General features: G+C 63.6%; 3 protein-coding genes across 4 annotated transcripts; 2 read left to right on the top strand and 1 right to left on the bottom strand.

Moving 5' to 3' along the window:
• Positions 1-628: 628 nt before the first annotated feature.
• Positions 629-4,669, top strand: LOC120409712 (myeloid zinc finger 1-like). The gene is given in 7 exon segments (XM_039549324.1): positions 629-652; positions 736-1,035; positions 1,919-2,132; positions 2,423-2,536; positions 3,203-3,912; positions 3,914-3,988; positions 3,990-4,669. Coding segments are annotated over 7 exon segments (1,677 nt in total). The 3' UTR covers positions 4,230-4,669.
• Positions 4,670-5,092: 423 nt separating this feature from the next.
• Positions 5,093-12,617, bottom strand: LOC104686487 (zinc finger protein 777-like). Its single transcript, XM_039548785.1, is given in 9 exon segments — positions 5,093-7,389; positions 7,392-7,448; positions 7,451-7,876; positions 8,521-8,646; positions 9,279-9,836; positions 10,650-10,826; positions 11,258-11,384; positions 11,519-11,788; positions 12,560-12,617. Coding segments are annotated over 9 exon segments (2,301 nt in total). The 5' UTR covers positions 12,584-12,617; the 3' UTR covers positions 5,093-6,853.
• Positions 12,618-14,439: 1,822 nt separating this feature from the next.
• Positions 14,440-19,648, top strand: LOC104686488. Of its 2 annotated transcripts, XM_039549876.1 has the most exons (7): positions 14,440-14,529; positions 14,897-15,113; positions 15,213-15,654; positions 16,690-16,816; positions 17,444-17,518; positions 17,714-17,812; positions 18,025-19,648. In XM_039549876.1, exons 3-7 carry the CDS (start codon positions 15,271-15,273, stop codon positions 19,053-19,055), a joined length of 1,716 nt encoding a protein of 571 aa, XP_039405810.1. In that variant the 5' UTR covers positions 14,440-14,529; positions 14,897-15,113; positions 15,213-15,270; the 3' UTR covers positions 19,056-19,648. The 2 variants fall into 2 exon arrangements, with proteins under 2 accessions (XP_039405810.1, XP_039405811.1); XM_039549877.1 differs by lacking the exon at positions 14,440-14,529 and having other exon boundaries at positions 14,592-15,113; positions 18,028-19,648.
• The last annotated feature ends 27 nt before the right edge of the window (positions 19,649-19,675 follow it).

Consider the following 19,675-nt stretch of genomic DNA (forward strand, 5'->3'; position numbering starts at 1 on the left):
GCTCTGGGACAGCCCTGACTGAGCAGGGAAGTGAGACCAGATGAGGCACTGTGGTCCCTTCCAACCTGACCCATTCTGGGATGGGGTGGGGATGGGGCTGTCAATGGGATGGGATGGGATGGGATGGGATGGGATGGGATGGGATGGAATAGGATGGGATGGGGCTGTGGATGGGATGGGGCTGTGGATGGGATGGAATAGGATGGGATGGGATGGAATAGGATGGGATGGGCTGTGGATGGGATGGGGCTGTGGATGGGATGGAATAGGATGGGATGGGCTGTGGATGAGATGGGATGGAATAGGATGGGATGGAATAGGATGGGATGGGCTGTGGATGGGATGGAATAGGATGGGATGGGATGGAATAGGATGGGATGGGCTGTGGATGGGATGGAATAGGATGGGATGGGATGGAATAGGATGGGATGGGCTGTGGATGGGATGGAATAGGATGGGATGGGATGGAATAGGATGGGATGGGCTGTGGATGGGATGGAATAGGATGGGATGGGCTGCGGATGGGGCCGGGCCGGGCCGGGGTCTCGGCGCGGCGGCCGCGGGAGGGGCGGCGCGGGCGGCGCTGGGCCGGCAGGGGGCGCTGCGGCGCGCGGCGGTGAGGGCGGCCATGGCCCGGTGGGGCCGCGCACAGGTAGCGGCGGGACCGCCCCGGCACCGCCACCCCCGGCGGGACCCCGGGCCCGGCCGCACCTCACCGCCCTCTTCCCCCCGCAGCAGGACCCCGAGTGGGCGCCCGAGGCCTGGCAGAGCGCGGGCCCCGATCCCGGCGCGGGCCCCGGCGGGGCGGCCCCGGCGGCGCTGTCGCTGCGGGCGGTGGCGGCGGCGGAGAGGCGGCTGGAGCGGCTGGAGCGGCGCGTGGCGGGGCTGGAGCGCGCGGTGCGGGCCGGCGGGGCCCGGCTGGCCGCGCTCCTGAGGGACAACTCCCGCCGCCTCCGCCGCATCCAGCGCCAGCTCCGCCGCTGCCGCTGCGGGGGGAACCGCACCGGCACCGGCGCCGCCCGGGAGCGGACACAGGTAACCGTGACGGGGCTGGGGCCCCGGGAACCGGGACGGGCCCGCATGGTGACGGGGACGGGCCCCAGGGACTGGGATGGGACCCGGGGAGTGGGAACCGGCCCCAGGGAATGAGGAACGGGACGGGCCCTGGGGAATGGGGATCGGGCTGAGCCCACGGTGACAGGGACAAGCTCTGGGGAACAGGGATGGGGATGAGCCCATGATGACAGGGGTGGGCCCAGGGTAATGAGGATGAGTCCCATCTCACAGGGATGTGGCCAGGGTGGCAGGAATAGGGCGCAGGTAATGGGGACAAGCCCCAGCTGGTGGGGACAAGCCCCAGATAACAGGGACGTGCCAGCGGTGACAAACGGGGACAAGCCCCAGCTAATGGGAATGTGCCAAAGATGAACAGGGATCTGTCCCATCTCACAGGGTTGTGCCCAGGGTGGCAGGGACAAGCCGTAGGTGGCAGAGATGTGCCCAAAGCAATGAGAAAGTGCCCCAGGTGATCATGTGGCCAATGGGATGTGTGTTGGCTCTCGGAAGCTGCACGGAGCCAGATGGACACAGCTCCTCTGGTGCTTGTCCCTGTCTCCAGGGAAGAGGGGGAGCAGAACACCCGCCCCGAGTGTTTCAGCCATGTTGGGCCCTAGTGGGGTGATGTGGGGTGGTGCCACCTGTCCCACTCCCACCTGAGGGGTCACTGCTCACCTGGCTGGTGGGATGGATCATGAGAATCTGCCTCTGGTCTGGGGAGAAACAGCTGAGCCTCCCTGGGATGTCTGGGAATGTCCCTCGTGACGTGGCTCTTCGTAGGAGCTTCGGACCCCCAGGGATCTCCTGGGGCTCAGGGAGGGGCTCAGTGGGGACCCCCACGTGGAGCCTCCTTTACTTCCAGGTGCCGGCAGCAGGCGAGGGTGAGGCGGGCGCTCTGCCGGAGCAGGAGCTGGGGAGCGTGGACAGCCGGGAGCTCCGTGGGATTGCTGGGAAGGGGAATTACGAGGCCATGGTCCCTCTCAGTGAGGATCACTCAGACCATGTCAGAGGCATCGTCATCCCTGGGCTGACCCAGCTTCCGAGCCCTTCCCACATGGAATGTGGGGGGATTCCAGGTGACATGTCCTGCAGCCAGTGTTCCTGCACCGTTTTTTCCTGGGATATGGGCTGTGGATGGATCACCCTGCAGGGATTTGCTGCAGAAAGTCCTACATTTTAGCACTCACTAATTTTGGGCTGAAATTTTAGAGCTTGAGTGTCCAACAGGCACTTCCTGTGATAAGCAAAACCATGTGCCTGGTTTGGCTGCCAGTGGCCTGTGTGATCGGATGTCCTGGAATTCCAGGACTCCCCTTTGGCTGGTCCCCACTGTCAGCAGTTTATCCCATTGCTCCCTCCTTCCCAGGACCTGAGGATGCTGGTTCCAAACCTGCACTGCTGCCACCAGCTGAGGACAGGGAGGATCCAGGGACCCCCGGGCTGCCAGAGAAGGGAGCGGTACCAGGACAGCTCGGTGACAGTGAGTGACAGTGAGGGGAGCTGAGCATGGGCACTGACAACCTGCCTGGACTGAGCGGGGTTCATAAGGATGGAAAATGGGAAAACCTGGGGCAAGGCTCAGTGAGGGTGGCTCTGGGGCTTGGTACCTGTGGGTGGATGCTCCCTCCTGCTGCGGGGAGGTTTTGCTTAGATCCTTTTCCCTGGATTCACCCACTTAAACTCTGCCATTCTTGATGGGGTCTTCCCAGGATGGAGGACTCTGCAGCTCAGTTTTGCCTTCACATTCCCTGTGGTTCAGTTTTTTTGTGAGGATTGTACTGTCAGTCCTTAGTGTCCATTGAGTCCAGGGGTGGAGTCCCCATTGCTGGAGGGATTTAACAGCCCTGTGGATGTGGCACTTGGGGACATGGGGCAGTGGTGGCCTTGGCAGTGCTTGCTTGATGATCGGACTTGATCTTGGAGGGCTTTCCAAACCTCAGTAATTCAGTGATTCCATGACATCCCTGAGGTCCAACAAGCTGCCCGGACAACCCCCCTTCACCTCATCTCCTCCTGGGAAATCCTTCCTGCTCCCTTGCGTTCTTTGCCAGTTCCTCTCACCTCTCACCTCTGTCCTGCTCCCACTCTGGAGCTGCAGGCATGGGAGGACTTCCCTTCCTGGGAATGAACTGCTGTCTCTCCACAGGTGAGATGATCGTGATCAAGATGGAAGAGCAGCAGGCGCAGGAGGACGGAGCTGAGCTCTTGGCACTGCCGATGGCGCCCACGGTGAGGCTGGACGAGGAGCTTCCCCTCAGCCAGGAGCAGCCGGTTTCCTGGGAGAGCCATGGCGTGGCCGGGCCGAAGGCGGCTGGAGAGGGCTTGGGGGAATTCTGCCTGGGGGAATTCAAGCCAGTGATGGTGCCGGTAGAGGCTCACCCTGCCCCAGGCCTGCCCTTCCCCACGGAGCACGCGCTGGGCGTGGGCACGGAGCAGCCGTTCGCCCTTGCCCAGGGAATGCCGCTGGGAGAAGACCCCGCGGCCGAGGTGGCCTCTCTGCAGCCCGGCTGGGAGCAGCAGAGCCCCCAGGATGATCCCCGGGCGCTGCCGTCGGGCTGGAAGAGCGTCCGGCTGACGCGGAACCTCCTGGCGCGGCAGCAGAGCCGGGCGAGGAAGAGCAACGGCTCCTTCATCTGCACGTCCTGCGGGAAGAGCCTGGCCCACCACGCTGCGCTGCTGCGGCACCAGCGCCTGCACACGGGTGAGCGGCCCTTCCAGTGCCCCGCCTGCGGGAAGAGCTTCAACGAGAAGTCCAACCTCAATAAGCACTACCGGATCCACACCGGGGAGCGGCCGTACCGCTGCCCCGCCTGCGGCAAGGGCTTCGTGCAGAAGCACCACCTGCAGAAGCACCAAGCGCATCCACGGGCCGCAGCTCCGCAGCGCCTGGCCGGGCCGGCCGGCGCGGGCCAGTGCCGCCGGGGAGCGGCTCTAACCGCTGCATTGAGTGCGCCGAGAGCTTCCCCCAGAAAGCGTCGCTGGAGGAGCACCAGCGCCGGCACACCCAGCAGCGGCCCTTCCAGTGCCACAGCTGCACCAAGAGCTTCCGGCACCGGCAGTCGCTGAACCACCACCAGAAGGTGCACGCCGTGGCCGCCTCTCCGGCCGGCAGCTTGCCAGGACACGAGCCGGAGCTGGAGCCCTGCAAGGCTCTGAGCCAGGATAATCGGTAGCCAGAGGGCTGGAGAAGGGAAGGGACAGTGGTTCTTCAGCGGTGGGACATGCTGGGCAGCTGGGACTTGCGGCACCACCGGGAGTTTGTCCGCGATGCCGTGGGACTTGTGGCACCACCTGGGTCTCAGGATGAGGAGCAGGAGGAGGAGGAAGGAGGCTGCTGTGCTGTTCCGGCAAGGAAGGGCCCAGGGTGGATGGGACCGGCCACGAGGCAGCAGAGGAGGGTCAGCAGCCGGAGCCGAGCTGGGCGGTGCCGCTGCCCCGTGGATTCAGCAGAGGAGTGGCTGTGTTGGATCCCATGGAATGGTGGAACTCGGGTTGTTTGAACACCACCACCGTGCAGGGAGGTGGCCTGGGGGCAGTTGGTGGCCCTGAGAAGGCTGTGGGGGCTGGGTGGCAGGAGCAGCCGGGAAGAGAATCAGATAAAAGACTGAGCTGCTGTGGTCTCCTGTTGTGCTCCAGGGTGGGCGAGGGGCAGCCTGGGGGGTGACATCCCTGGCTCAACAAGGATGGGGCCATCAAGGGAGGAGTGCAGAGCTGCTTGCTGGGAATGTGTGATGGGAATGTGGAGCAGTCCCACAGGAATTCCCCATGGGATTTGCTGTAGGATCTGGGCTCCACGGGACTCCCTGGCAGTGCTGAGGGACACGTCCCACCCCTGGTGGCCAGGGCCACTCCATCCCCGGTCCTTCCCTGCTCCCCTTGGCCGCTCGTCCTTCCCAGCTGGGGTTCCACAACTCTCCCAGTGGGGGGCTTTGGAGCTGCTGGCAGTGACTGCCAAAACCCTCCCAGTGAGAGCTGTCGTGGCTGATCCCAGTTCTGCGCCCACAGGCGCCAGCGCAGCCCCCAAAGCAGCCAGACATAGAGACAAATACTTTATTGATTCCACAGCCTGAGAAAGGGATTGGGAATGTCGTAGGAAATGCTGGTCCCGCTCACAGCAGATTTAGAAATGCCTGGTTGGGGCCCTTCTGCTGGCCTGGGGGGATTCACCTACCAGCAACACCGGCACACCAGCTCAGCCATGCCCCTGGGATAAACCGGGGAGCACTGGGATCTCTGCCTGGGCAGGGATAACAGGGATAACCAGCCACTGGCTCACTGCCAGATCCATGGCCACCATGGGACCATAAGGCATCAACCACCCCTGTGTCCTGCTGGGGACACAGAGTGACCCATCTGCCACTGTCACCCCTCCCAGCTCCTGCTGCAGTCCAGGAATGCTCCACAATGCAATCCCAGGGGCAGGAATTGTGAGACACTGGCCCAGGGGAACAGTGGGATGTCATGTGTATCTCTGTGGAGCAGCTTAGATACTGCTGCCTGTCCCGTGGAGCAGGAGGTAGCTGAGGATCACACCTGGATGTGGCACATCCCTCAGCTCCCAAAGCTTCCCCAGCAGCACCATCACACCTTGGGAGTGACTGGAATGAAAGATGGGAAAAGCCTGCCAGTTCCCAGTGCTCACTGCTTGGAGAGGGCCAGAGACTTCAAGATATCAAATAATTACATCAAACAACTCAAAGAAAACAAAAAAAACCTGCAAAACTAACTAAACTCAGGAGTCCCAACAGCTGCTCCATTGGGCCCGCATGGTGATGGCTCCAGGTGGGATGTGCTCCCTGTGCACAGCCAGTGTGTGGAATGTGTGTGGGGCTCTGGCCAAGGACACTGCTCCAGGGGACACCGGAGCAGCGCCAGGCCTGGCTTCCACGGGCTGCCTCCGGGCAGATCCCCCTCTCCCTGACTGAGGTAGCTGCAGAACTGTTTTCCCGTAGGATTCATTATGGTGGGATTTTGGGCAAAAGGGGATGAGCTGTGGTTGGGAGAGTGGGAGTTTCCTCCAGAGCTGAGGGGCTGCTCCATGCAAGCGGATCCACAAGGATCAGGGGTGCTGCTGCAGCATGGGGCTGGCTGACCCGTCAAGTATTCCTAAAATGACTCTGCACCCATGCAGGATGGTCCCGAGGGTGCCTGTGGCCTTCCTGATGGACCTGCCGGGATCCCTGGAATACGCCAGCACAGAATATTGGGGTTTGGTTTGTCCTCCGGATCCTCCAGTGTAAAGCTCCAGTGTTCCCGACCTGCTGGAGGGGGTGTTGGCTGATCTCCTCCCCAGGGTGGGGGGTGACAAGCGTGGCCAGGATGCGGTGGGGTCTCAGAGATGTCATGCTCTCTTCATCCGGTGTCTTTGTCAGGAAGCTTGGTCCATGGAGCAAAGGGCTGCTTGGGAATGCTGCCAGCTCCATTCCCTTCTGCCTGTCCTCTTCAGTTGTGTTCCCAAACACAAGGGGGCAGTTCCAACATCAAGGAACGTGAAAGCTCTGCTCCTGTTTGACCAGGATTCACCTGGTCATCTCCCAGGAGTCAGCCTGGGAAAATTCCAAGCATCAGCCAACAGAAACAAGTCAGTGGAATGGTGAATCATTTTGGATCACTGGAGGCTTCCACAGTTTGCTCTCTGTTGCGGTTTCCAAGCTTCCCATTCTTTCTACAACCCAGGAAGCTCCTAAAACGTAGCAGATTCCCAATCCCGGTGTCCCAGCAGGTGCAAACCCAACAAACTCACAGCTTCTCTCCAGGGACATGCACAGTTCAGATCTGTCCCGTGGTCATTTCTCCATCATCCCTGAAGCCACTGCCCTCGATCCCAGCTGGACCACAGGCTGCACGGCTTTCCCGATGCAGTCAGGGAGCGGGGAGCCTTTGTCCGGCAGCCCCAGTGGTGTCGCTCCCAGCAGGAGCACGTTGGGTGGGCTCGCTTTTGCAGCCTCAGGGCTCCTGCTCCCTTGGGAAAGGCTCCTCTCGGCCTCAGGAGCCCTGTGCTGCGGGGATGCCGGGATAGCAGCGGGGGCCTGGGCATTCGCCTCCTGCTGGAGCGCGGCCAGAGCCGCTCGTGGATCTTCTCGTGGCGCAGGAGGTGATTCCGGCGGGTGAAGCACTTGTTGCAGGAGCTGCAGCAGTAGGGCCGGTCCCGCGTGTGGGTCTGAAGGTGCCGCTGCAGCGACATGGAGCAGGACAGGAACTTCTTGCAGTGGGGGCACTTCAGCCTGGAATTCGGCGGCCGTGCGATCCCGGAGCCGGACAGGCCCTCTCTGTCCGGCTCCTCCTTGGGCTGGCCCAGCCAGGCTCCCCGGCGTGGCCGCTGCTGCCCAGCCTGTGGGCACCGCCGCACAGGTCCCTGCGCGGGCGGACGCGCAGCTCGGGGTGGACGTTGCCCAGACCTTGGCCCCGAAGGCTCTGTCCTTGACGTGGATGTCGCGGTGAAGGTCCAGGTGCCGTTTGCTGCTGAAGCCGATCTCGCACACGGGGCACTCATAGGGCCCCTCCTTGGCATGGCTGCGCTGGTGGATGATGAGGTTGATCTTGAGGCGGAAGCGCTTCCCGCACTCCGTGCAGGGATGGGACCATTCCCGCACGTACCCGCGCCGGCAGTTGCCCATCAGGAGGTTGCTGGCCTCGCACCGGTTCGGCTTCTTCTTGCTCTTGGCTTTCACCAGCTCGTTTTTGGGGTACTTTTGGATCTCTGAGCCAGGAGAGGGTGTGGATTCCTCTGCCAGCAGCTCAGGCTCCTCTTCCTTCACCTTGACGTCCTCGGAAGAAGCCCCTTCGCACGGCATTTCATCTTCCATGGATGAGGTTTCCTCTGAAAGAGAGAGACACCGTGTTTGTGCCAGCACCGGTGTGACACAGGATCAGGGCCCCTCCCTGTGCTGGCACTGCTGGGGCACCTCCAGTCCTGGAGGCAGCTCTGGGCTTCTCATGACAAGAAGGACATTGAGAGGCTGGAGCATGTCCAGGGCAGGGAACGGAGCTGGGAAGGGTCTGTAGCCCCAGGAGCGGCTGAGGGAGCTGGAAAGGGGCTCAGGCTGGAGCAAAGGAGGCTCAGGGGGGACCTTGTGGCTCTGCACAAGTCCTGACAGGAGGGGGCAGCCGGGGGGGTCGGGCTCTGCTCGAAGGGAACAGGGACAGGGAGGAGAGGGAACGGCCTCAGGCTGGGCCAGGGGAGGCTCAGGTTGGATATTGGGAACATTCCTTCTCCAGAAGGGCTGTCTGGCCCTGGCACAGCTGCCCAGGGCAGGGATGGAGTGCCCATCTTCCAGGCTGAGCCTTCCGTGGTGCCATCAGGACCAGTGGCACAAGGGACCCACCTCTTAACCCACAGGATGTTTCAGGAAAAGATAAAAGGAACCCATGAAACTTCCTTTTCCCTCCCTATTTCAAGCCCATCAGGTCTGGAAGCTGCTTCCCACCCACCAGGCTGTGTGTCCCTGGCACAGGGTGACTCACCAGTGTCAGGCTCTGCTGGGTCCTCCTCCATCTCCGGGTCCTCTGCCATCTCCGGGTCCTCCTCTGTCCCTGTCTCCGGCCGATGGTCCCCCAGGGACATCACGTTCATCACCAGGATGGGGAATTCTGTTTGCAGGGAACAGGGATTTGAAAGACCCATGGAGAGCTCCCAGGTCCCTGCTCCGACATTAAGAACTCCCAGGGGTTGCTGGGAGTGTGGGGAAGAGCCAGAGAAAGCTGTGGCTCAAGAGCCAGGATGTGAATCGGTTATCAGGAAAATTCCTCCTGGAAAGGGTTGTCCCTGGCACAGGCACTGGTGGAGTCCCTGTTTGTGCAGGGATTTAAAAGCTGTGTGGATGTGGCAGCTGGGGACATGGGGCCTTGGCAGTGCTGGGGGACAGTTGCACCCGATGACCTCAGAGGACTTTTCCAACCCCACCAATTCTATGGAAAGGTGTCAGGAGGAACTGGAGTGAAGCCACACATGGACCAAAAGCAGAGGGAGGTCTGGGAGGAAGGACACCAAGGTACCATGTGCCATTGCCTCACGGAGCAGCCTCACCCCACCATCTCCACAGGCTGCATTCCTGTGTCCAGGGCCCCAACCCCCTTCCATGGTCCTGTGACAGCATCCCAAGGCTCCCGCTCCTCCCTGGCAATGCCTCTCCAAGCACCATGCCCTCTGCCATGGACACTGCCAGAGCCCCAGAGAGCTGGGGAAGAGGAAGCACATCCTCCCTGGCACCCTTGGAACTCACCTGGGCCAGCTTCCATGGGCACGGGATCCTCTCCCGAAGCCTCTTCCTTCTGCTCCATCTTTTCTGGTGTCTGTGGGGGCTTCTCATTGTTGGTGACACTTGTCTGGGGCGGGTTCTGACTGTCCCCAGTCTGTGTCTGAGGGGGTGTCTGGCTGTCCCCAGAGTGTGTCTGTGGGGACTTCGGGCTGTTCCCACTCCGTGTCCGTGGGGACTTCGGGCTGTTCCCACTCCGTGTCCTTGGGGACTTTGGGCTGTCCCCATTCCGTGTCCTTGGGGACTTTGGGCTGTTCCCACTCCGCGTCCTTGGGGACTTTGGGCTGTCCCCATTCTGTATCTGTGGGGTTTTCTGGCTGTTCCCACTCCGTGTCCATGGGGACTTTGGCCTGTCCCCAGTCTGTGTCTGTGGGGGTTCCTGGCTGTCCCCAGCCTGTATCTGTGGGGTTTTCTGGCTGTCCCCATTCTGTGTCCATGAGGGCTCTGGACCCTTTTTGTTGCTAGGCTCTTCATCCCTCTTGATGCAAGACCGGCCATTGGGCTTGGACATGGCACCGTCTGCTCCTGGGGAAGAGAACAGGGGCTTTATTAGGATTTGGCTGCACCTTTATCCTGCCAGATTCCCAAAGTGACCCTTGTCCCCTCCCCCAGCCCTGGCAGAGACACAAACACCTCATCCCTGCTCCAACCCCCACAGCAGAGCCGCTTCCTTGGCCCCGTGGCAGGATCCACACAGGAGAGAAGCTCCAGCTAACAGAACATGAATCCCACAGGAGATGTCCCTCTGTGTCCCTTTTCCTATCTTCCAATCCAACCCCCAAACTTCCACCGGGGCTCCAGGTGAGATTTCCCACAGGGCAGCACCTGCCCAGCTTCTCCTGGGATGCCTTTAACCCTCCAGACTCCTCAATCCTGCAGGACAGAGCCCTCGACCACGGCTCTTCCCACATCTCTGCTGCTCCTAGCTCTGTCTGTCCCTTTCCAGCACCTCCCATCTTCCTGCCCAGCCCTCCCACTCAAAATCCATGCCCCAAGGCTCCCCAGACTCCTCTGTTCCCCCAGGGCAAGCAGAGCAGCTCCAGCCTCCCCCTCCCACCTCACCTCCTAGTTCCTCACTTCCCAGCATGTTTCCTGTCCCTCCACAGCAGGCAGGAATGTCTCTGGAAGCTCTAGTCTTACAGGAGGCCTTTCCCACCACTCCAGACCCTCCTGCAGGTTTTGCCTGCTTTTCTCCATGGGATTCATCCGACCAAGCACAACCATTCCTCTTGGAATGAAGACTCACAGTGCTCCGGGGTGCTTTAGTCCATGGAGTGAGCACTTCCTTCCCAACAAAGGGGAGATCTCCAGGAACAGCCACCTCCTCCTGGCACCCACCTGGGGCAGCTTCCATGGGGGTTTCATCTCCTGAAGCCTCATCCATCTCTTCTGGTGCCTGGGGGTGCTTCTGACCATCCCCATTCTCTGTCCATGGGGACTCCTGACCGTCTTTGTCACTGAGCTCTTCATCCCTCTCGATCTGGGACAGGATGTCGGGCTTGGACAGGGCATAGTCTGATCATGGGGCAGAGAATGGGGGTTGTTAGGATTTGGCTGTGCCTTTACCCTGGCACATTCCAAGAGTGACCCTTGTCCCCTCTCCCAGCCCTGGCAGAGACACAAACACCTCATCCCTACTCCAAACACCTCCTTGACCCCGAGGCAGGTTCCACCCCCAAGCACGGATGCAGCCCAGGTAGAGAAGATCTTAACCAGCAGAACATGAACTAAAATCCCAAGTGAGGGAAAAGCTTTGGCTGGAATATTTCCCTCTAGTGGAAGTCAGGGACACCTTCCACTATCCCTGGTTGCTCCAAGCCCTGTCCAACCTGGCCTTGGACACTTCCAGGGATGTGGGCAACCTGTGCCAGGGCCTCACCATCCTCACAGCCTTCCAAACCCAGGCTATTCCACAATTCCATGAGCTACAGCCCCCCAAGCCTTACCCAGGGACACCAAGGTCTCATAGTTGCCCCTCATCACGGCCCGGTACAGATCCTTCTGCCAGCGCTCCAGCCTCTCCCACTCCAGCTCGTTGAAATACACCGAGATATCATCGAAGGTGAGCGGCACCTGGAATCACAGGGAATTCCCCTGGAACCACGTGTGGCTCAGGACACATCCAGCCCCACTATGGGGACACGCAGGAGCTCGGCCCCCAATCCTTCCACAGTCCCGCAGGATCCCTGGGAAGCGTCCGCCACTACCTTGGGGATCTCCCCCCGGGAGTCGGGGGGCAGGCGCAGGATCCAGAAGTTCCTGTTCTTGAGGAGGTTCTCCAGGTTGAGCAGGCGCTGCTGGAGCTGCCCATAGCCCTGCACGAGGGTGCCCAGGGTGGCCAGGCCACTGCCCAGCTCCCCGACCAGGTTCTCGCAGGCCAGGAGCCGCCGCTCCGCGCGCTCCGTGCGGCTCTGCAGCTCCTGCAGCTCCGCCGGGGCCATGCCCGGCACCGCCTTCTGCCGGAGGCTGCCCGACACCTGCGGGGGATTCAGGGTTAGGAGCCTGGCCACGGCCCTGGCCCAAGGGTGCCCAGGGAATGGGGACCCCCCCAGTAGCCCCAGTTCCGCAGGGATCTGCCAGAGCCTGGCTGCCACCCCCTCGTTCTCCTGTCCCCATCTTCCCAAGGACCAAAGGAGGCCCCCCAGGACCAGCACCTTTGGGGGGTTCCCCAGTTCCACCTCTCCCAGGACCAGCGTCCCTGGGAGATCCCTTCATCCCTATGAACTGGCATCCCTGGGGCATCCCCCCATCCTCCTGAACTGCCACCCCTCAGAGTCGCACCTCCCTCCCCAAGCCCTCATCCTCAGGACCCTGAGGGCCCTCTGGGCCCCCAGTCCCACCTCCTCTGTGGGACCCCCGCCCCCGTCTGAACCAGGAGCCCTGGGGAGCCCGCCTGTCCTCCTGAGCTGTCACCCCTCAGGGTCCCCCCCTATTCCCAGGATCCAGAGGGACCCCCCTGACTGCCAGAACCAGCACCCCTGGGGGTTCCCCCAGCCCCATCTCCCGTGGGGGACCCCTCAATCCCCCAGAACCAGCTCTCCCGGAGACCCCCGAGCTCCCCCTCAAGAACCCCCCCACGCCACCTCCCTCCCCCCATCCCCAGGACCCTGAGGGACCTCCCTGATCCCCCATCCCACTTCCCCTGTGGGACCCCCGCACGCCCCTGACCCAGCACCGCCGCGGCCCGCCCCGTCCCGTGTCCCGTCGCGCGTCCCGGCCCGTGCCCCGCGCCCCGGCCGGGCCCTGACCTGCGCGGGCCCCCGGCGGGACATGGCCGCGGCCGCCACCGCCGCCTCAGGCCCCGCGCCCGCGCCGCCACCGGGCCCGCAGGGGGCGCCGTCCGCCAGAGCGGCACCGCGCGGGAAGCGGCGCCCCCTGGCGGGCGGGAGGAGCAGGAGCCGGGCAGGCGGGGGCGGGGCCCGTGATGGGGCGGGGCCCGTGATGGGGCGGGGCCCGGGGGAGGCGGGGCCCGGGGGGAGGCGGGGCCCCGGGGGAGGCGGGGCCCCGGGGGAGGCGGGGCCCGGAGGGAGGCGGGGCCCCGGGGGAGGCGGGGTCAGGTGCTAGGGGTCACCACGGCCCGACCCCCGGCCGCCCCCCGGGCCCTGAACTGGGAGCCCCGCGGGACCCCGAGGACCAGCCCCACCTCCCCTGGGACCAGCATTCCTGGGGATCCCTCATTCCCCTGAACTGGGAGCCCTGCGGGACCCCAGGACCGGCATCGCTGGGGGGTCCTCCAGCCCCACCTCCCCTGGGACCAGCGCTCTGGGGGACCTCCCACACCCCTGAACGGACATTCCTGAGGGACCCGCAGGGTCAGCACCCCCGGGGGGTCCCCCAGCCCCACCGTCCCTGGGACCAGCATCCCTGGGATCCCCCCGCAATCCCCCTGTGCGGACACCGCACGGGGCTGGCTCAGAGCCCCTCAGAGCCCCGGTGTCCCCACACTCCCACCCAGCCCAGCCCAGGGTGTCTCTGTCGGGGCTCACGCACCCTGCGTGTCCCTCCAAATGCATCCTCTCCCTCCGGTGTGCCGGCTTTATTGGGGGGCTTGGCAAAGCGGGGGCAACTGCCCCAGAAACATTTTGGGGGGTGGGAAGGGCGGGGGGCTCAGCTCAGAGCAGAGAGCGGGCGGCTGAGCTCTCTCCTGGCGTGGGGCTGCTCCCAGTGTCCAGCATCATTCCCAGGCGGCTCCGGCATCGCTCCCGCCGCGCTCTCGGCGCTCGGTGGCTCCTGGAACGCCCCGCGGGGGCTGCCGGGGGTCCCCGCGGGGTCCTGCCGGGGCTCCGTTGTCACCTGTCACAGCAGCAGGGTGCGCCCGGGGAGTGCCGCGGCCCGCGCCGGCTCCGGGCTCTCCCTCCTGGTTCTGCCCTGCGGGAGTGAGCGCGGCGTCACACGGAGCCCCGGGAGAGGGAGATGCCACCCCCATCCCCATCCCATCCCCATCCCGGGGGCACACTCCGGTACCTCCAGACCCTTCCTGCTCCGTGCCCGCCTGCCCGGCTGAGCCGCATCCTCCTCACGGGAATTCCAGGGCATCGACTGCGACTCCTGCGGGACAGACGCGGGTGTGGGAGCCGCCATCCCCCGCATTCCCACATCCCGCATTCCCGCATCCCGGCGGCGCGGGCTCACCTCGCTCAGGACGGAGAAGCAGCCGGAGCAGGGTCTGTGCGGCCGCCGGCGGCCCTGCGGAGGGAAGGGGTGGATCGGGATCTGCCGGAGCCCGGGGCTGGGAATGCGGGCAGGACAGGGAGCTGCCCATGGAGCGGGAGTTGAGGGGAAGCCCCCGTCCCGCCGCGTCCTCCCCGCTCCCCCCTCGCCATCCCCGTGGGATCCTCTCCGGTTGCGCAATGCCGCGAGGGGCCGGGAATGCCGAGCCCATCCTCAGCAGGACGGGGACGCTGGAGAAGCTGCTCCCGTTCCGGGATTCGTTCCGGGCGCTCGGGCAGGGTGCGGGTCCGGGGGGCCGTGCCGGGCTGGGTCATTCCCCCTCCCGCGCTGCTCCCGGCATTCCCGGCCCTGTTATTCCCAGCTTTACCCCTCTCCCTGCACTACCGACCTCTCTCCCGCGTGCCACCATCCTGGAGCCGCCGTGGTCAGCTCGGGCTCCGGCCACGGCCACAGCGGCCACGGCCACAGCGCAGAGCAGCCACAGCCTCATGGTGTCACTGCCCCACCTGGACCTTGGCCCCTGATGTCACCACGGTGACCCCGAAAGGTCAGTCGGAGCCGGGGCTGCCGGACACAGGGAGAGGAAAGGGCCGGTTCTGGATAAGGGCTGGAGGAAACATCTCCCAAAACCGTGTCCGGGGGGTCCTGCTCTCCCTGCACCCCTCTGGTGGAGTCCTGGAATCCTGGAATGGCCCGGGCTGGGAGGGAATTGAGGGATGATCCAGTCTTTTACCAACAGCAATTCCACATCCTGCTGCTGCTCCAACAAACCCCACAATTCCGGATTCTGGGATTGCTATGAAACCAAACCACGCTCACTGTACCCATTTAGTGATCAGTGATTACTCCTGGCCACTCCTGCGGGTTCCTAGGATACGATGGAATTGGATTCATTCCGATTTTCTGGCTTTCAGTGGCGCAGATGTGAAGGGTCTGGGCAGGACAGAGGAATTCCATAGGGAATTCCAGCGGATAGATGGAGACTGCTTGCACGAAGTTGGTGGGAAGGGAATTAAGGAGAAGCTGCACACGGGAGAGGCAGAATCGCCGGGAACTTTATCCGAGAGAAGCGGGAAATCCAGAGGAGGCTCAGCCAGGAGCCAGCGCGGAGGGATGCGGGGGCAGCGGGAGGTACGGGCTCAGGCCTCAGGGAAGAGCATGGGGAAACCCGGAGTCTGGGTGGGATCTGAGATCATTTCTGGTGTAAAACCTGACAATTCTCCTGCTCAGTTTGGGATTTCAGGAGAACCGGTGACTCTGGAGGCCTAGCGGGATGAGAGCGGCCTAGATGCAGGCGGGCTCTGCTGCCGGGGAACAGGGACGGGACAGGAGGAAACGGCCTCAGGGGAGGGCCCGGTGGGACAGCGGGAAAACCCCTGCAGGAAGAGACTGTCCCGCCGTGCCCCAGCTGCCCAGGGCCGCGCTGCCGCCCCGTTCCCGGCGGGATTTGAACGCCCCGGATCCGGGAATCACGTGCGGGGTCACCGGGGCGCTTCCGGGGCCCGCGGGGCGCCACTTCCGGCTCGGCCATGGCGGCGCTTCCGGCGTGGGCGGGGCCTGTACCGGAAGCGCGTGCGGGAGAGGCCGCGGAGCCGCCGGGCCCCCCCGGAACCTCCCGGGCCCCCCCCGAGCCCCGCGGGGCCCCCCGGCCGCCATGGCGGGGCAGGCGCAGGTAGGAGCCGGGCGCTGGCCGGGGGAGCCCCGGGCTGCCCTCGCCGCCGCCCGGGCCCTCGATGTCCGGCCCCCCCCGAGCCCCCCCGGATCCGAGGGGGTCCCGCAGCGCCCCCTCCGATGCTGCTGGCGGGGCTTGGCCTCAAATGGCCAGGGACCCCCCAACCCCATCATCCCCCCATCACCCCTTCAGCCCCACCCCAAAAACCCAAATACCCCCCAAATCACCCCCACATCACACCCCCGATCCCACCCCATCACCCCCTCCATTGCCCCCTCCACTGCCCAAAACTCCCATGAAATTCCCCCCGAAGACCCCCATCCCTAACACCACCCGTCACTCCCCACCCCGTCACTCCCCACCCCGTCACCCCCCCAAAATCCCCATCACCCCCCAAAACCCCCATCCCATTCCCCCAATCCCCCCCACCCCAAAACCCCTATCACCCTCCACATTTCTCCCCCACATCCCTCCCCTCCCCGCTGGGATCGATCCTGGGGGATTTCCTGGGATGTGCCCTGGGGGGTCACAGGGGGCTGCCTGGAAACTCCCCCCTGTCCAGGTCCAGGTAACCTGGGGGGGTCCTGGACTATCCCAGTGCCGTGGGGATCACGGAGTGCTCCCAGTAGGATCGGTAAAACACATCCCGAGGTGCCGGATTCCAGTGGTTGGCGCTGAATTCCAGCCTCTCCTTCTCCCAGATCCGCAATTCCCCCCAGAGTGGGGAACGCACCTTCCTGGGATGGTGCCATCCACGGCCTCGTGTCCTGGGAGCTCCCCTGGCATGGGAAAGGCTTCTCCTGTGGGAGGGTGTGATCCCCGAGGAGGGTGTGATCCCTGGGGAAGCTGTGATCCCTGGGGAAAGTGTGATCCCTGAGGGAGGTGTGATCCCTGAGGGAGGTGTGATCCCTGAGGGAAGGTGTGATCCCTGGGGAAGGTGTGATCCCTGGGGAAAGGTGTGATCCCTGAGAGAAGGTGTGATCCCTGGGGAAGGTGTGATCCCTGAGGAAGGTGTGATCCCTGATCCCGTGGCAGGAGCCGGTGACCTTCGAGGACGTGACGGTGTTCCTGAGCCGGGCGGAGTGGGACGCGCTCCCGGCGGGGCAGCGGGAGCTGTACCGGGATGTTGTGTCGGACACCTACGAGCTCCTGACCTCCCTGGGTAATCCTGGGAATCGCCCTGGGCAGGGGTTCCCTCGGGTCCCACCCCAGCGGGGCAGTGCGGCTTCCAGAACTCTGAATCCCAGAATCCCAGAGTTGTTGAGGTTGGAAAAGGCCTTGGAGATGCCCAAATCCAACCGTTCCCCAGCACAGCCAAGGCCACCACTCGTCCATGTCTCCAAGTGCCACATCCACGCGGCTTTCCAATCCCTCCAGGGTTGGACAACCCTTTCCATGAGGAGTTTTCCCTAACAGGGGCTGATCAGGGTGTTTAGTGCTGGAAAATGCAGGATTTGGGTTTGGGTTTGAGCACCCCTGGAAATGATTCCCTAAGATCAGGGAGCACGGTGGGATGTTCCACCCCTGGGAGCTGCTCCCGGGATGAGCAGGAGACATTCCCTCGCTGGGAACGCCCGTCAGCGGAGCTGGGAGCTGACTCCCACACTTCCATCAGGGCTCTGCCTTCATCCTCGGGAGTAAATCCCTCTCTGGCAGCAGCTCTGGTTTCTCCCTCGCTTTTCCCACATCCCAGAGGTGTTTCCGTGCGCGGTGAGGCACAGCCAGGGTGGGCCAGTCCTTGGTTTTCCTGTGATGAGGGACAGCACAAGGCTTTCTGTCCCATCCCCAGGTTATCCAGGCCCCAAACCTGACATCCTGCACCGGCTGGAGCGCGGGGAAGAGCCGTGGGTCTGCCCATCTCCAGGTGAGCAGCAACATCCCGACCCTGAGGGATGGAATTCACGTCCAGGATGGGCTCAGGGCTCCCTCCTCCATCCCCATGGCCAAGGAGCAGCTGGGATTCCTGGTGGGGACGAGGACAGGGCTCTTCCTTCATTCCCGTGGCCATGGAGAGTCAGGATTCCCAGCCTGGCCGGTGACATGCGCTGTTTTCCTGCAGGACACGCCGGGAGCTGGCTGGAGGAGCCGTCCTCTGGCTGGTGGCCCAGAGCCAGTGGGTGCCAGGAGCCGGAGGAGGGGCCAGAGCCTTCGTCTCCAGGTGAATCCTCCTCCCTCCTGCTCCAGCCCCATCCCTGAGGAGCTCCAGCCCCATCCCTGGGGCACCTCCAGGGCCTCTCCCACTGCTGGGCTCTCCTGACATCTGGCAGAGGTTGGGATGTGGAGCCCGGGTGGTCCCGGACCGGGAAGAAGGGATGTTCCTCTTCCTGCTCCAGCCAGGAAGAATCCAACCCCTTCCCACCCCTCTCCCAGCAGGATGGAGCACGTCGTGCTGTCTCCAGGCCAGGAGGCTCCTGAAGAAGTTTGGCTGTCACAAGGGAAGGAGCGAATTCCCGTCGGAAGCGGACAGTGGAGTGGGGAGCCAAGTCTGGCCATGGCTCGTGAAGGAGGAAGAGGAGGAGAAACCTGAACTGGTGGAAAACCTGCCCCCGAGCGAGACGTTCCTCCTTCATTCCGTGACGAAGCAGCGGAGCGTGTGTCCTTGGGGACGGCTGTGGGATCGCTCTGGGGAGAGGAATCACGGCCACGCCCAAAACCACGGCCACACCTCGGGAGAGGCGACGCTTCTCCCGGGAAACCGGGAGCTGCAGGTGGAGGAGCTGCGAGCGGCCGTGGCGAAGGACCACAGCTACTGCCTGTGGTGCGAGCCGGGAACGCCCTGCGCTCCCAGGCCGTGCTCGCCGTGGGAACACGACTACTTCCAGGGGCCCCGGGCCAGGAGGATCTGCAGACCCCGCAGGCGTGGGGCCGCGCGCTGCCGGGTGGCGCGGCCGCGCTCCCACTTCCGCAGGGTGCTCCGGAAAGCCAGGGAGATCCTGCGGCGCTACCGGCCCTACAGGAGGTCGGGGTTGCCTTGGGCAGGCTGCTCTGGCTGCCACGCTGCTGCGCAGGGGGCAAACCCCGGGGCTTCTCTTCCGACGGATGCGGCTGCGCCGCGCGGCCTCCAGAGCGCCGGGAACGCCAAGGGGGTGACGTCGGACGCACGACGCGCCCCAAAGTGGATTTTGGGAACTGGGGCTTCACCCCCCGCCCCAATCCCGGCTGCAGGGGTGAGGAAGGGAGCGAAGCCTCTGGAGGATCCTGGAACCCGCTGGAAAATTAATGGACGTGTGGAATCCCAGGGGGGGTCGCTGCAGGCCGTGATCCGGGACGCGCTGAGGGCTGTCAGGTCCATGTTGAACTCCATGTGCCAGAAGTTTGAGCTCCAGGGGTTCTCCCAAGTGAAGAGCATCTGGCCCATCGTCATCGAGATCGACAACTTGGGGGAGATTGGAAAGCCCTGACTCCCGGCGGGAATCCTGGGATTGGATTCCCTGAGGCACAGCGCCCAATCCCCCACAGCCCTGGGGGCTTCAGGAGGAGAACCGTGGCAGAGACGGATTGGGGGGGTTAAAACTTCCCCAGCCCTGAACTGGGATTGATTGAGAACCTTTGGAGAAAAGCAGTGGGAAAGGGGAGAATCAGTGTGGCTCGAAGGAGGAAAGAAGGAAAAGTTAAGCAAGGGATCCTGAAATCCTGGACTCCGGGAACGGGATGGGCTGGAAAAGATCTTAAAAACCGACCAGGGATTGGGCTGTGCTCCCCAGGGATCAAGGAACAAACGGCCTCAGGCTGTGCCAGGGGTGGGTGTTGGGGTGGGTGGAGGGGTGGGTGGAGGGAAGGACAAAGGAAGGCTCCGTTCCAGTCGTGTGGAAGCGTTTTCTTGGGAAGTCCAGCCTGCCTTGAATTCCCAGCAGCTCCGTGAGCCTCTGGAATTGGGTCATTAGAAGGAAAAGGTGATTTCTGGGATGTTCTCCAGTGCCCTTCCAGGGGGCAGGTGCTGTTATGGGGACAGAAGGAAGCTCCAGTGAATTAAAGCAAACGGAACCGTGGATTCCTTAATTCTCCCACTTTCCGTGTACAT

Source organism: Corvus cornix, chromosome 2 (assembly GCF_000738735.6).
Source record: "Corvus cornix cornix isolate S_Up_H32 chromosome 2, ASM73873v5, whole genome shotgun sequence".
NCBI classification, from domain to species: Eukaryota; Metazoa; Chordata; class Aves; order Passeriformes; family Corvidae; genus Corvus; species Corvus cornix.